This window comes from Anopheles maculipalpis, chromosome 3RL (assembly GCF_943734695.1).
Source record: "Anopheles maculipalpis chromosome 3RL, idAnoMacuDA_375_x, whole genome shotgun sequence".
NCBI classification, from domain to species: Eukaryota; Metazoa; Arthropoda; class Insecta; order Diptera; family Culicidae; genus Anopheles; species Anopheles maculipalpis.
Genome location: NC_064872.1, coordinates 58,782,912 through 58,797,168, shown reverse-complemented (window position 1 = coordinate 58,797,168; position 14,257 = coordinate 58,782,912). Strand labels below are relative to the sequence as shown.

Genomic DNA, 14,257 nt, shown 5'->3' with positions numbered 1-14,257 from the left:
CGCAGCGACGGCGGAACTAAAGGACATTCCAGCATCCGCGTTTTCCGCTTCGAGGAGTGGGAGAAGAGGTGATAGAGGTGCCTTGCATTGGAAGGGGATTACTTCGATGGCGATGGCCTAATAAAAATCTATTTAAGAAAACGAAAACGCAAAGTCACTTTATTTTTCGGGCACAGTAGTATAATGTTGTCTGCCAAATCTAGTTAAATAAAATACTTAGGAACGGGTAACAAGATTAACAAAAGTATCAACTCAGTATCTTAATGCTGAAAAGGATTCTTTATAGCTGAAAGGTTGACTTAAGCGGTTATTTTATCAGCGAACATGACGCCTTACGTAGAAAAAAGACATTTACATCTGTGGTTTTTTGATGTAAAAAATGGTGTTAAGAAAACGATATCCAGCCGTCGTATTAATAACGTAAGAGAATAAAAATTTCAAACCCCACAATAAAAAAAAAATGCGGAATGTCACTACTGTGCTGTTGGCTTTTACAGCACTGTGAGTGACTAATAAGAAATTTCCTTCATTTTTTTATTTTTATGTTCTTAACAAAAGTAAAATACGTTGACAAATATATATCTAGATCAAACTGCAATAAATCAAGGATGAAAAAATTAATTTAATTTCAAACACCAGCAAGATAAGAAACAAATCGTATGTTACACATCCCCAAAAATAGAAACCACATAAAACTCATAAGCTTCTTTTCCTCCCTGTTTGTGGTCTTTGCGCTTATCATTTGATACTGCCAAGGTTAATATATGGAAAGCTAGGTTTTATTGTTGTACTTCTAAAAAGAATTCATCGCTTGACGTTTAATTTGTCACCGTCAATCAAATTTGTACATCCGAAAAAGCGCTTTCATGTTCGTTTGATATTATAATCGCGCGAAAATCTCACTATTGTGTATTGGCCAATAAACTCTCGCATCCTCCATTGCGATTGGGAGGGAAAAGAAATGAGCGATTTTTTGTTTTTTTTTTTGTAAAGCCTCATCAAGCCAATTTTGGATTTTCCATGGGGATAAATCATTCATGAAAAAATAAGGCGTTCGAAGAATGAAGCGCAATGCTTCAGAGTTGCCGTTTTTTTTCCATCACCCTCAGTTTTCTTTTTCTAGCAGTGAAATGTGGGTGCTGCGCCGCCACATTACACGTCCGGAGAGATTAAAGCCGTCGGTCAGGCAGCCGGTACTGAAAACCTCGGAATTTATTTGTTCATAGTATGATTAATGGGTCTGCTGAATACTCCGTTCGCTCGGTTGGGATTGTTGCCGCTGCGGAAGTTATGAATTATTGGTTGGCCGCATAGAGCAATACTACCCGGAAGTTGGCAAAAGGCCATAACCAAGGCGGTCTAGAATGGTGGAAAGTTGTGTGTGTATGTTGTGTTTTGAAGGGTTGGGTAAATACAGCATGGACGAGTGGGGAAACGTGTTGAATATAATTTAATCTTGACAAACACTGCGATTTCGAAAGGTTTAGTACACGCAGACGGTGTAAATAAAACCAGCAGTAAAACAACTAACACACTAAAAGCGCAGATTTTTATTGATTTTGTCTGGCTCACTAACAGCGTGCTTTAAACGAAGCGTGTTTGTTTGCTTTCGACTTTAATCAAGTACGCTAAAATAAACTTTAGGCGGTTGCCCGTCGCCCCAAACGATTCTCCGAACCAACACATGGAACTTGTGAACAGATGTCAAATCGATGTCAAACGGAATATTGAAGGCCCTCGTGGGGATGCGTATCGGGCAAAATGTAATTAACTGTCTTGTTTGGACCCGCACCAGTGGTGTACGGTATCGATATCAATCGTACAAGATTTGTGCCGCGCCGTCTTTGCTTCTGCCACCGGGCACCAACCGGAAAGGGATTTATTTGGAAGAGGCACTTATAAAGACCGGTTTGCTGCAGGTGATACTTACGCAAGTGTACGAATCGTCATCGGCCTGTCCGCGCCCTGCTTTATATTCCTGGTACTGCGATATCACGCACAGCAAACAGTAAATCTGCAAAATGGTACGATAAACAATGTTTAGAGCATGGGAAGTTCGAGGGACAGATACACATATAGGTCAGAACATAGTGGTCTGCAGTTCGATTAGGTTAGTTTTAAGGCCTGTGGCAGTTATTTTGTACGCGAAATGATTCAATGTATGGGCCTGACATAGTGGTGGGAAAGAAATTAGCATTTCCGAAACAGACATCATGTGGCTAGCATGTTTTGTTCCGCAAGCGTATGAAATTCAGCAAACACTAATGCTTTGACTGGTGGCCAGTTTAGTAACCGGAATAGCAAAAAGTATTACAATGGCTAGAATTGTTCTTGAAATTCACATGCCTTGAGAAATTCTTTTTTATGTAGACTTATCGTTATCTTATCTGTACATTTACACGAAAATGACTTATTCTTTAATTATTTTTGCGTGTAAAAGTATTGATCGAAATTGTGAATCGAAACCATACTTTTGTGAACTACCAGGCGTCTCCTTTTACATTTTTTAGCAAAACCTGTGGGGTTAGGTGCTTATGCTAGAATAAAATGTGTAAAATATATTGCAAATTCATTGTGCGTAGAACTTAGCATAGCGCCTTCATCTATATCTTTATAATTTCACGCTAAAAACAACTAAAAAAAAAGTTTATGATATGCTTCTTCATGGAGACGCCCAGTACTTAACATAGATGAGATAGAAAACTCGATTTAGAAAAGCATCATTAAAGTTCATCATTTCTATTCATGTGGAATGCGATTCACGCATAGTTGAGCAACGTTTTGTAACAATAGTATGAACAATGATAGTAAAGAATTTTTACGACAAATGAATCCACAAAATAAAATACTAAATATAAAATACGATTAAGCATGTTAGGCAATACAATTCACTATCTTGCATTACCGATTGAACCGATTGAACCTTTATTATACTTACATTAAGACACATGATGAAAAAATCGATGGTAAACAGCATCGCCGTTAGTGGTTCAAATTTAAGCTGAAAAATAAAAAAAACACAAATGAGTTTTGTTTCACTATTAGCTCAAATTATAGAACGAAGGATGAGAACAGATAATAATTTAGTAAACGAGAGTAAAAGTCTTTATCCTAAACCCAACAACCTTACTTATTGGAAGACTAAAACTCAAACCACCACGATGCCTCTTGATTTTAATAAAGCTAATTTTTTGTAACGTTTTTCGCAATGATCGAATATATTTTTTTTGTAACATAAATTCACCCAGTTGTCCAACAGTTTAATCCAATTTTATCACTCAAAGCAAGTGCATGAAGTCGTTCATGTAGACAATTAGTAAGGTCGAAATCTATTCATAGATTTTCTTTCGCATTTATCCATAACATTGGGACGCATTCTTTACTGTACCGTTTCTATAGCGATCAGATAGACAAAATGTGCACATTCCACCAGCAGATCCGCTATCATGACCCCAATCCATGGCAACAGAAGGCCACGGTTGTTCTAGAAAAGAGAAATCGAATGAAAAAAAAAAACATCGTGAAAATAATTTGGTTATAGGTTTACAGGCGACAGTGCAAAGAAAAACAGGGAAAACAAACACTGTGAAAGGAAAATAAAATGCCCGCTTGTTGATTCGTACCATTTTTAATCCGATTAGAACAAGCACGGACGAAAGCACGCCCAGAGTGGCGAAGATGAGCAGCAGCACATTAAATTTGACCGTAACTGAAAGGAAAAAGATTGTTTAAGAAAAGGTCAGTAAGATATTTTTGTTTGAAGCTCCTGGCAAGAACCTGGAAAGAATTTGAAAGTATTTAAAAATGTTTATTAAATATCTGGTACTGGCAAAGCTTCTGCGAAGTGGCTGATTCCAGCAGCATTCGATAAGACAAAAGCAAAATACTTACATCAAATCGTATCAACACGTAACATTAAAAGTCTGTGTCGATCAACAATACCCTAACAATCAATAAAAATAAACCCTCGAAGAAGCAAAAGAAAGAAAGTTTATATTTTCTTCTGAAAAGGCTCGATTTTCCACCTCCACTTCCTCTCCTCCCACTTGTGTGGTGTCGGAGAAGCAACAAATGAAAGAATAAACATTCATCTAGTGTGCTTTAATGGCTGCATTCTAAGAATTTAGACTGGAAAAAATGCTTTGTTTGAATAGTTTTCAATCAAAGCGTTTTCTTTCGCAAGAAGAATAAAAAAAAACAAGAAAGAATAGGAATACCTATCCTTCACATTCAACAGGAAAAGCTTTTATTTCCTTTTTTTGTACGTGCCTGAATGTTGTTTTGCCCCCACCATCAGAAGGCTCTCTTATGAAAAGCTGTCCGAAATGAATCGTCAGTAAAAGGATCGAGTTCGGTTTTTGCTTAATCAACTTCAATAATTATTATAAGCCTCTTGCATTGCATTTTCAGGTTCTTTGTGTTGGAAACATTTTAATCCAAGCGTCATAATAAATGTTTCAAAAAGGGGGACGCGGTACGCTTATCATCGATATTGAACCTGAATGTGAATACAAAATCGGATTTACGGGTGTTTCATTATAAATTTTTGAAATCATACGAATTAAAATTGTATTTTAACCTAACGATGTAACGATACCGACTTCTCTTCTTTGTTGCTGAACTGCTCATCTGAGTTGATTGGAGAGTTTACACCTTTTTTTTGTACTGCAAAAGGTAAAAATTCATTAACACACTCTCCCAATTTCTAGCAAAAGTTCTCTTGCCAGCTTCCTTCAATTTAAAAGGAAATTGTCTGTAACCTGCTCTTTTGATGCTACCGAATCTGTCAATCCGAATGCTTGGGCGTGCAATACAATTTCCATACTTTGTCCGCTCAAAAACCTTGTCATGCAACTGCATTAATTATGCAATGGCAATTATCCGTTTGAAGATGAAACTCTCAATTGCGAAAGCCTCAACAAACCGAGTACCGGTAACGAGGGCACTCTACCAATCCTGCTCAATGACAAGGAAAATTTACTGTGTGTCTGTCCGTTTGTGTGTTGATTTTTGATGAAATGCAAAGGACTGGGCCACAGCAATAATAATCATAAATACAAATACCATAAGGATGATTGGAAAATTACCAAGGTGCTGATGGGTTGTTCCAGTTACTTTATTTTTCCATTCAACACCGATGCCACCCGTTCCGGTCGTTACGGGCTGTCGATGCCGGTGGGTGTGTTGAAATGCATTTTCCATGAGCTAATTGGCGATTCAATGTGATGTGAGTGTCGCAGCGGATTGGAGTTGAGTGGATGATTTTTTTTTCTCCTTTTTATATTCATAGATATATTCTGTTTGACTGGTTTGCTTGGAGGTTCGTGATATAATCTTTGGAAAACAGATTCCACAGAACCGTTGGCAAGTGTACGTAGGTAGACGTGATTGGAAAGTTTGTTTGAAGAATTGTGAATTATAAACAAGAAATATGCGTCTTTATGGAACGTTCTTTAATCGTATTTGTTTTGAAAGATATCGTGCAGTTTCTTCTATTTGGGCACTGTTGATAATGTTTTAAAAGTAATAAAAAAATCTCAACGTAAAGTGAAGGATAAAAGAAAAATAGAAGTTTCTTACTTCTTCATTGAACTACAAACGCTACGCGATCTTAACCTGCCACAACAATAATCGATACCTGTCACGGTCTAGAACCGTCGTCTGCTAATCGTATATCTCGGCCGTTCTGGCGGAAGTATCAACGCCATCACTTCAACTAAATTTCAGTCAATTACGCCTACTCTGTCCATGCGAATGGCCTATAAAGTCTTTACGGGTTTAATTGTCTGGTGGTATTTTTATGGCGTGCCCAGTTCACTGAAGTCTGGCTGCAAGATGGTGACACCACCGTACAACTTACCATTGTAGCAGTTCCTCCATTGTCCTTCAACGCATACGGGGACTAAAATCCAATCATAGGAAGATGAAGTTTTGAGCGACTTTAAACTACTATCTGTCCATAACCTATCTGTTTTGTGCCACTTTATCGACCTTTTAGTATGCTTCTACTACATAGTAGAGCCATAAACCACTTAAACTTTTCATCGATTTGTTGTTGTGTATTCTGTGTACTAATATTGGTGTCAGCTTTAGTATCATGTATTGGCTATCCGTTGCATGTGGTGTCGACTAACTGTCACTTAGATTGTGCACAGAGTACACGATGAAAGGGTGCCGCGATCTTATAGTAAAAATGTTTTTGGGAGGTGAGCAGCCCGGTGACATATTTCGGCGGTTCAAATGTCACGGGGTGAAGCAGAATTTGATTTATACTACCATCCGTCGGTACCGGGAGTCGGGTTCGACCAAGGACCGTACAAGACCGTCGGGCGGCCGCGTTCGTCGAGGGCGCCAGCAGTCATCAAAGTGGTGAGAGAGCGGATCCGTCGAAAAATGTCCCGCTCGATCCGGAAGACTGATGCTGACCTGAATGTGTCAATCGGGACGACTCACACTATTATGACGAAGGACTTAGGGTACAAGCCCTACAAGAAACGTTAAGTACAAGGAGTAATGTAGGCTGCAAAGAAGCAGAGCCTGGAGAGATGCAAATTGATACTTTCGCGGTACGCAGGCCAGGAGTTCGTGTTTTCTTAAACACGAATATAAACATTCCACATCCAGAATGCCGAGTCGGTGATGGTTCAGGCGTGGGAAGCTCCTACTGGTTTTTATTGAGAAAAACGTCAAAATTAATGCCACGTACAACAAAACCGAGTTTCTGGAGAAGGTTGTCGCTCCGACGTTTCAGGATCTCTTCGGGAAAGATCCTTACATTTTCCAATAAGACGGCGCTCCGGCCTACACGGCGAATATCGTTCAAGCGAGGTATCAGGAGAATTTGACGGGATGTCTAGATTAGATTATATGGTCACTTAGTTCCGCGGATCTCAACCCCCTTGATTACTATGTATGATCATACATGCTGGACAAGCAAAACGAGTATAAACTGAACACAGTCGACCAATTCATGAACGTACTTTCCAAGATCTGGTACGAAATGCCAAAGGAACAGGTGCGTGCCGCGTGTGATTCGTATGAGAAAAGTCTCAATTCGTGATAAAGTACAAAGCGGGGAGGGGTGGGAGGAGGGGGGGGGGGGTTATACTCAATATGCCAAAAAGATAGTAAATTAATATGGTTTCAAGAAAAAAATACTCAAAAAATTATATTAAATGTTTCGACCCTGTATAGAAGATGGTCCCCGAAGTTTTCCTCCGAAGTTTCTCGCATGATCCTCTCTAGCGTAATATTGCAGAGATGACAGGCGATCTCATCACTCATCGCATGCTCTTAGTAGTACTTGACATCATATGCATAAATAATACCCGAAAAAAGCCTTTTTTTACGTTTCTAATAACCGAGCTAGCTCGTCTTAAAGTTACGAAGTATTACTTCCAATCAATTATAAACATATGAACATACCAAGTACCGAAAAATAGTCGAATCTTTGTAGCGCTCGCGCACCTAATACAAAGGAACTAACTCTTTACAATAATACTTTTAATCCTTTTAGTAAAACAGTAAACTTTTTAGTAAAAAGTACAGTAGAATAATAGAATCTAAATAATTTTGGAACCAGTTAAGAAATAACTTTTTTTCGGGATTGGCTGATTGGAAGAGAGCCGTCATCTTAAAGTTGAAAATAAAAAAATGATTAGTGTTTAGGAGTGCACCTGACAGTTTCATTCCGTTTTTTTTTTCGATTATTCGATCCATGGATGGATGAGTTCGATTTGGTTGGAAAATAGTTTAACCAGCATGTTGCTGCATGTAAGAGCCTGTAAAGGGTCATTACAGGTGATATATTTCTAACAAAAAGATACTAGTTGATTAACATTTGAACAGCCTACAAAAGCTTTAAAATTAGGAAATAAATACAAACAAAAACTTTGAACAGTAAAATGGTATTGAATATTTTACCATAATTGAAACTTGTTCGTAACACATTAATGCACCGTTTAAATGAAAAATAGTACATAATTTAAAGCGAACTCAGAAAACTTTTCTTTGATGAACCATTGCTCCAAACATGGCATAGCAACACAAACACACATAGGGATTTATTCATACGCATTACTGTGCTCGTATTGGCGCGAAACTACGACAAAAAAACAAATAAGCATACATCAGTTGCTGGCAGCAAGCAAAAAGAAAAACGACATGCGAACCGGTAATCCCAGCATAACTTTGCATACGTACCGCCGGAGATGGTGTCCCGTTCTAGGAAGCTTTCGCCGATCGGTTTGTCTACCTCGCCCCTCAGATACCGACGTTCCTCGTGCAGAAACAGCGACATCGTTATGCAGGATATGCTGAAATAGATCTGCAAGTAAAATTTGGGAAACGCAAAAAGAAAAATGAAAGACGCGTCAATTCAGTAGGGAGTGGTGAGTTTTATTGTTTTGTTTTCATTTCACTTATTTATGAGAAGAAAGCAGAAAGATGGTTAAAAATTTATTAAAAAGCGGCTAAATAAATCAATTGTAAAACGCACGATAATGAAGAGCGGTATTTATGGCAGGAATGCAATTAAGTTACGGCGCAGGCTAATTGCTCATTTATTTACAATCCTTTTCCACTGTGTTGTGACGTCAACCATCAGATTAATCAGATCGTAGCTGGACTGCTCTGTCAAATGATCTTCTCGAAAGTCATTCGATTGTGTACGGTTCTAGGTCCCATCTTTGCCAATCTTCGCCAATTACTGTAACACAGGCTTACAAGAATATAGTAAATTCCAAGCAAAGTATTTATCGGTAAGCCGAACCTACTGGTAACTTATCAATTTAGCTTACCGGCGAAAATATGGAAAATTTGTGTCATAAAATTGATCCACGACAATTAGTCAGCGTATCAAAATGAAGGATTAAAACATAACAAACTGCCTTCTGAAATCAATATTGAAGCTTGGCCGAAAATGTTTGCCCGCTTTGCAGTCGACGGCCCAAGCGGGCCAAAATTTATTAGCACAATTATTTAAGGGTCCATGGATTTTTCGCTACTCATCAAAGCGGATTAGTTGTGAAAAGGCTTCCCCACTGGTTACGATACTTTGTGCATTTCGCTGCCATCCGTTAAATCCCAAATATAAGTAAACCTAATTCCAATACATTTTTTGTTGTTGTGCTGTTTGCTTCATTACCTCCCGGAACCGAACGCAGGAAAGAATGCTTTTACGAATTATGTTTCCTTGTTTTGCCTGCTACGGTGGTGGTCATGGCTTCACAAATCTTTCCGCATTCAAATGCCCGCTTAAGACACTGCACGTGTGTGTGTGTATGTTTGTGTCTGTAAGTTCGCATGAAATTTAATATCTTCCCAGAAAAGCTTAGCGTTCTTAGTTTTTGTTTTTGCTTCCATCGGGCCGATGGAAGCTGTCCGGCAGCCGAAAGACAAACTGGAGCAACTTGATAAGCCCACAGTTTAACGCGAATCTTTGTAGAGAGGATACAGGGAGAGAGCTGAGGCGGGGAAAGTCAAACAGAACACGGCGTGACGTAGCTCGACCTTCCAGTACCGGTAAGTTGATGAGTTACCCTGACCCAGCGTAGCCACTGCAAGTGCCTTGAAGCGTATGATAGCGTATATCGTACGCACGCACCAACTCCAAGGTAAGGTCGTTGTGCCGCGCCGGAATGAAGAAGATTTTCGCTTTAATTTCCCAATTATTCTTTACGCCTCCGATATGCGTCTCGGTTTCGAGATAGACGGTAGCTTATCTTATCGGAAATGTATCACAGCTGGGTGTTGACGATCGGGGATCGGGCAGGGATGTATGAAGGGTTAAGACAAAACGGCGGCAAGGGGTATTGTCATCTTTGTCAGCTGTATAGTTTCGGTATCTTATCGTCAGGTGTGAAAGTATTTGCATACCTTGCAAATGTGGGCACTATGGGCAAATGGACGGGGAACACTCTGGTGCGCAAGAATGTAGCACATGGAATGGAGGTTGAGTGTTGGACAAATAGTGTAGGGTTTACAGTGTAAAAAGCAAGAGCTAAAACAGTGTGGTACACGACCCACCAACGACTGATATCTATAGATGCAATGGGATGCTCTTCAGATTACATTTTATCGTTTCAATAGAATATGCCAAAGGTGTTGCTGTAGCCGTTTCGCCAAGTAGAATACTATCAATTTGGATTGGTTGTTGCTATGCAGCTTTTATCGGAGGGTCATAAGCTAAATGAATCATTTAAAATAGCTGGTGTTAATTTCACTTTTGATTTATGTTTTTGTTTCACAGAAGCCATACAAAAATCCATGAATGCATTAATTATTTGCTAGACAATGTTTTATTTTAATTTGGGCCATCATTAGATGAGTATATTGAAGCTAGAAAATGTGAGTGATTGATCAAAATCGGTTCACAAATATCAATGAATATCAACCGTACAAAATTTTGCAGGAATCCTTCCTGGGGTTGAGCAACTCCCTGTTCTACAATTGTTAAAAGAATAAGAGAGGAAACATAAAATTAAACAATTTTGAACACTCGTCACAATGGTGGTTTTGTGTCGCTTTATCCTATTTTTAATTGAAATCGTGTTCTATAAAACCTAAACTTTAAATACAATGATAAGCTTAATTTTTTGTCTGATGAAAATTGGAAACGTATTCAAATTTTTTGAACGTCCGGTAGATTCAACCTTTTAAAACATATTAATTTTCAACACCGATATTCGAAGAATGGTGTCAAATATCCTATGCTTACAAGCCATCCATGAGTTCAGCGGGTTCTCCGCTGTGAAACGAGACTGTTAAGCGCTTGGAAGACATTAAAAGCAACAAATGCTGTCCCATGAAACCAATCTTTACCGATGGATGAACTGTACGGAAGGTCTTAGGTTTAAATTTCATCTGGAATAATTTTTGTAGGTTGATCTGGACAAAGAAAATCGCAACGTAACCCGAATGGGCAAAGGGGCATCTTTTTTAGCGGATGTTCATGAACAAGGAAAGGTTGCTGATGGGCAAGGAGAGACCGAAAAGGATAAAACTCCAATCCTTTTCAAGCTCTGCAGGATATTTTCCCTTTACGTACGACATATTACGGTGCCATAAATGTATTTACATATAAGGCTGTTTGCAATGAGTTGATTTTTCAAAATCCTGTAAAAGCTACTTTCTAAGAGGTAAATTACTAACCGTCTTCTTCTTCTTGGCTTAACGACTTTTAAGGTCATGTCGGACATCGAAAATGGCTTACTGCTAATACTTCGTAGTTAGTTAGTCAATCCTCACTACGGGGGGACGGTCCGGATAGGATTTGAACCCCGGTCCTGTCATTTGAAGACCGGCGCCGCTGTCGCCTACACCACCGGGCCGCCCCGCCAAATATAAAACAAATATTTTCTGTGTATAGTTAAACACCAAAGCGCCACTTGTACTTCGTCTTCGTGACCTAATAGGTCCTTATTCCAAGAAGAACACACTTGGATATTACGAGACCAGTATATCCGAGTATCAGTATGCCACCTGTTGTGATCAGAATAAGAAACATAAACTCTACTTTTAATTCTTTTGTCACTACATTCTTGGTAAGCTTAAGGTACAATTTTGAGGATCATGACTGAAGGTGGTATAGACAACAGCGTCACCGATCTTCATACGGCAACACCGGGATTTAAATCCCATGCGGACAGTGAGGATTGACTATCCAACTGCGTGGCATCGGTAAGTCTAGTAAGCATTCCGATGGCCGGCGTGACCTTAGAGGTCGATACGCCTAGAAGGAGAAGAAGACTGAATTTACTCGTAACTATATTTCCTCAACATTCAGTCCTAACGCTAGAAGGATTTGATGCAAGTTCAAGTCTAATAAAGTACGCAATCAATTGATTTTCAACTTGTAAATTAAGACCAAATTATACTTCTCAATTCAAACGATGTTTTTTGCTCTTCTTAGGTTCCTACTTATTGGCAGAGTTTGTTTTCAAAATTGTAATCTTTCCAAGAGCATTTAAATTTCGAACCATCAAACCATCCAACCAAACGTTCATCACGTCCTTCATTTTCCTTGCGATTGCTCATCAATAATTTATAGTCCCTAAGGAAGTAGAACGGATACGACGCTCTTCAACTGAGCCTTCTCAGCCTCTTCACTCAAGTGTCCTTGTGCCGTTCCGTGATAAGTAGCTCTCACAGAGACGCACCTTGAAACCGGAATGTCCTCCATTCTGGCCACCAACCACCGAGTATCGCACCCAACAGTGCCAGCATGGAATTCCCCTCGTGCAATCTTGACGCGCCCAAGACGCGTGTACAGATAATGTGCCACCAACCGAAGAGTGGTTCGCCGCTTCCGCTCGTACTTGCTGATGGTGCGACGGGAGAGCGAGAGATGTTTGATGACTTGCGTCCACTCGACGGCCGATAAGTGCCGTCACAATGGTTTGCTTCCGTTTAAATAAGCCTCCCGCGCGTGGGATGGAAATTAGTCTTCCGGTGGAACTCTGAACTGAACGCCCCCTCCCCGTGAAAATGGCCATCGACGGTTGTGTACGGCGTGTGGTGGTGGTGGTGTTGCTGTTGGCTTGCTTAACTGTGGCGTCTGGCTTACGCTTCCATCTTAATGAGCAGAATGACATCGCACCCAGTAGTTCCGTTGGTCGTCCGTTTTACAAGGGCGCACGTATCGTTGGTGGCTCAATGGCCGCAGAAGGACAGTTCCCTCATCAGGTGGCATTGCTGCGATCGAACGCACTCACCTGTGGAGGATCTTTGATCGCTAGCCGCTGGGTGCTGACCGCCGCTCACTGTGTTTACAATGGTGCAATGGTGTAAGTGCAAGTGATCGTGTTTATTTTGGAGTAAAGCTTGTGGTAACTAAACATAGCGTTCTTCGTTAGTGTTCCAGCATCCACGCTCGTTGTCTTGGCCGGATCAGTCAACTTGAATGCCGGTGTACGACGCACGGTAGCAAGAGTGATACCACACGAACGGTACGGCAATTTCCAAAATGATGTAGCCCTGCTGCAGCTCCAACTATCGCTGCCCACTTCGGCCTACATCCGACCGATTGCCCTTCGAACGACCAGTGTCCCAGCAGGCAGTGAGATCATTATCTCTGGGTGGGGTCGCACGTATCAGGGTGGCCCAATATCCACCTTCCTTCGATACAATCGTGCTACCGTAATCCAGGATCAGCAGTGCCGTGCTGCGACCGGTATTTCTAGCGGACTTATTTGCTTTACCTCACCGGTGAATAATGGTGCCTGCAATGTAAGTCTGCCTCCTCACATTCCCCAAGACGCAAGACCATCATTTGATGTATCTTTATTTTTTCCTTTCAACCATAACAAAAAACAGGGTGACTCTGGTGGTCCTGCCGTGCTGAACAATCAGCTCGTCGGTGTTGCTAACTTCATCATCAACTACTGCGGCTCAAGCAGCCCGGATGGGTACGCGAAGGTGTCCGACTTTGTGCCCTGGATTCAGACAACGATGCGCCGATATTAGTCATACCGTTCGTGGGGTTTGCTGTGATTATTTGCCACACAAAAAAAGGCAAGACAAAAAGGGAAGGGGGCAATATTTATTCACCTGATGCCGTGTGTGACGTCTGTTTGTTGCAGTGGGCGGAAGAACAACTGAGATTGCAACTGATTGCTGTTTGCAAGCTACACGCGCGGTAACTTGCAGATTCATTTGTAGTAGTGGTGGAAGCTTTTAGTATGTTTCACTTCAGAATGCGAATATAAATAAACCTGGGGGGATATGGATTGTTTTGCAATTTTTGTGTGTTATGTGTATGATTTTCATGGTGTTAATTTTTAAGCCGAATTTTACTTCATTTTCTTGGTTGAAACAAAAGAAGGCAAGTATGTTTTGTATGTATGTATGTTATTTATGACACTCTGTTGTTTTATATTCCCAGCAAATACATTTTTAAAGAATATTATCGATATTCAACTATTTCTACACCTATTATTACTTACTATCCAACAATTTCATACAGCTTATCGTGTCCTTTTTTCATGGCTTGGGTCTTAATTTTGTTTATTATTCATCGATTACAATTTGTTCAATTTAATTTGATTTTTTCTATTTGCTGCATTACCGTTTTAAAGCAAACTTCTTGTTGATTAAAACAAGATACAACTGATTTAAACAAACAGAGTCTTGTTGATTTAAACAATGGCTATTTAATTTTATATGCTTTTTATACTCATTATAAACCCTTATTAACCCTCTGTCCTAATAAGTGTCAAGCCATCTCGTTTACTTGTTCACATTCTCCTCTGTCCTATCC

The 14,257-nt window shown here is 40.0% G+C and overlaps 2 protein-coding genes across 2 annotated transcripts in view; one reads left to right on the top strand and one right to left on the bottom strand.

Moving 5' to 3' along the window:
• Positions 1 to 14,257, bottom strand: part of LOC126562597 (uncharacterized) — a 36,981-nt gene that overhangs the window by 4,424 nt on the left and 18,300 nt on the right. The window contains exons 2-6 of the mRNA XM_050219144.1: positions 8,203 to 8,326; positions 3,624 to 3,709; positions 3,389 to 3,484; positions 2,939 to 3,001; positions 1,931 to 2,014 (exon numbers count right to left, since the gene is read on the bottom strand). Of these exons, the coding sequence (XP_050075101.1) occupies positions 1,931 to 2,014; positions 2,939 to 3,001; positions 3,389 to 3,484; positions 3,624 to 3,709; positions 8,203 to 8,326 (453 nt within the window). The remainder of the gene's footprint in view (positions 1 to 1,930; positions 2,015 to 2,938; positions 3,002 to 3,388; positions 3,485 to 3,623; positions 3,710 to 8,202; positions 8,327 to 14,257) is intronic.
• Positions 12,398 to 13,499, top strand: LOC126562728 (serine protease SP24D-like). The gene is given in 3 exon segments (XM_050219296.1): positions 12,398 to 12,785; positions 12,855 to 13,227; positions 13,315 to 13,499. Coding segments are annotated over 3 exon segments (876 nt in total). The 5' UTR covers positions 12,398 to 12,432; the 3' UTR covers positions 13,465 to 13,499.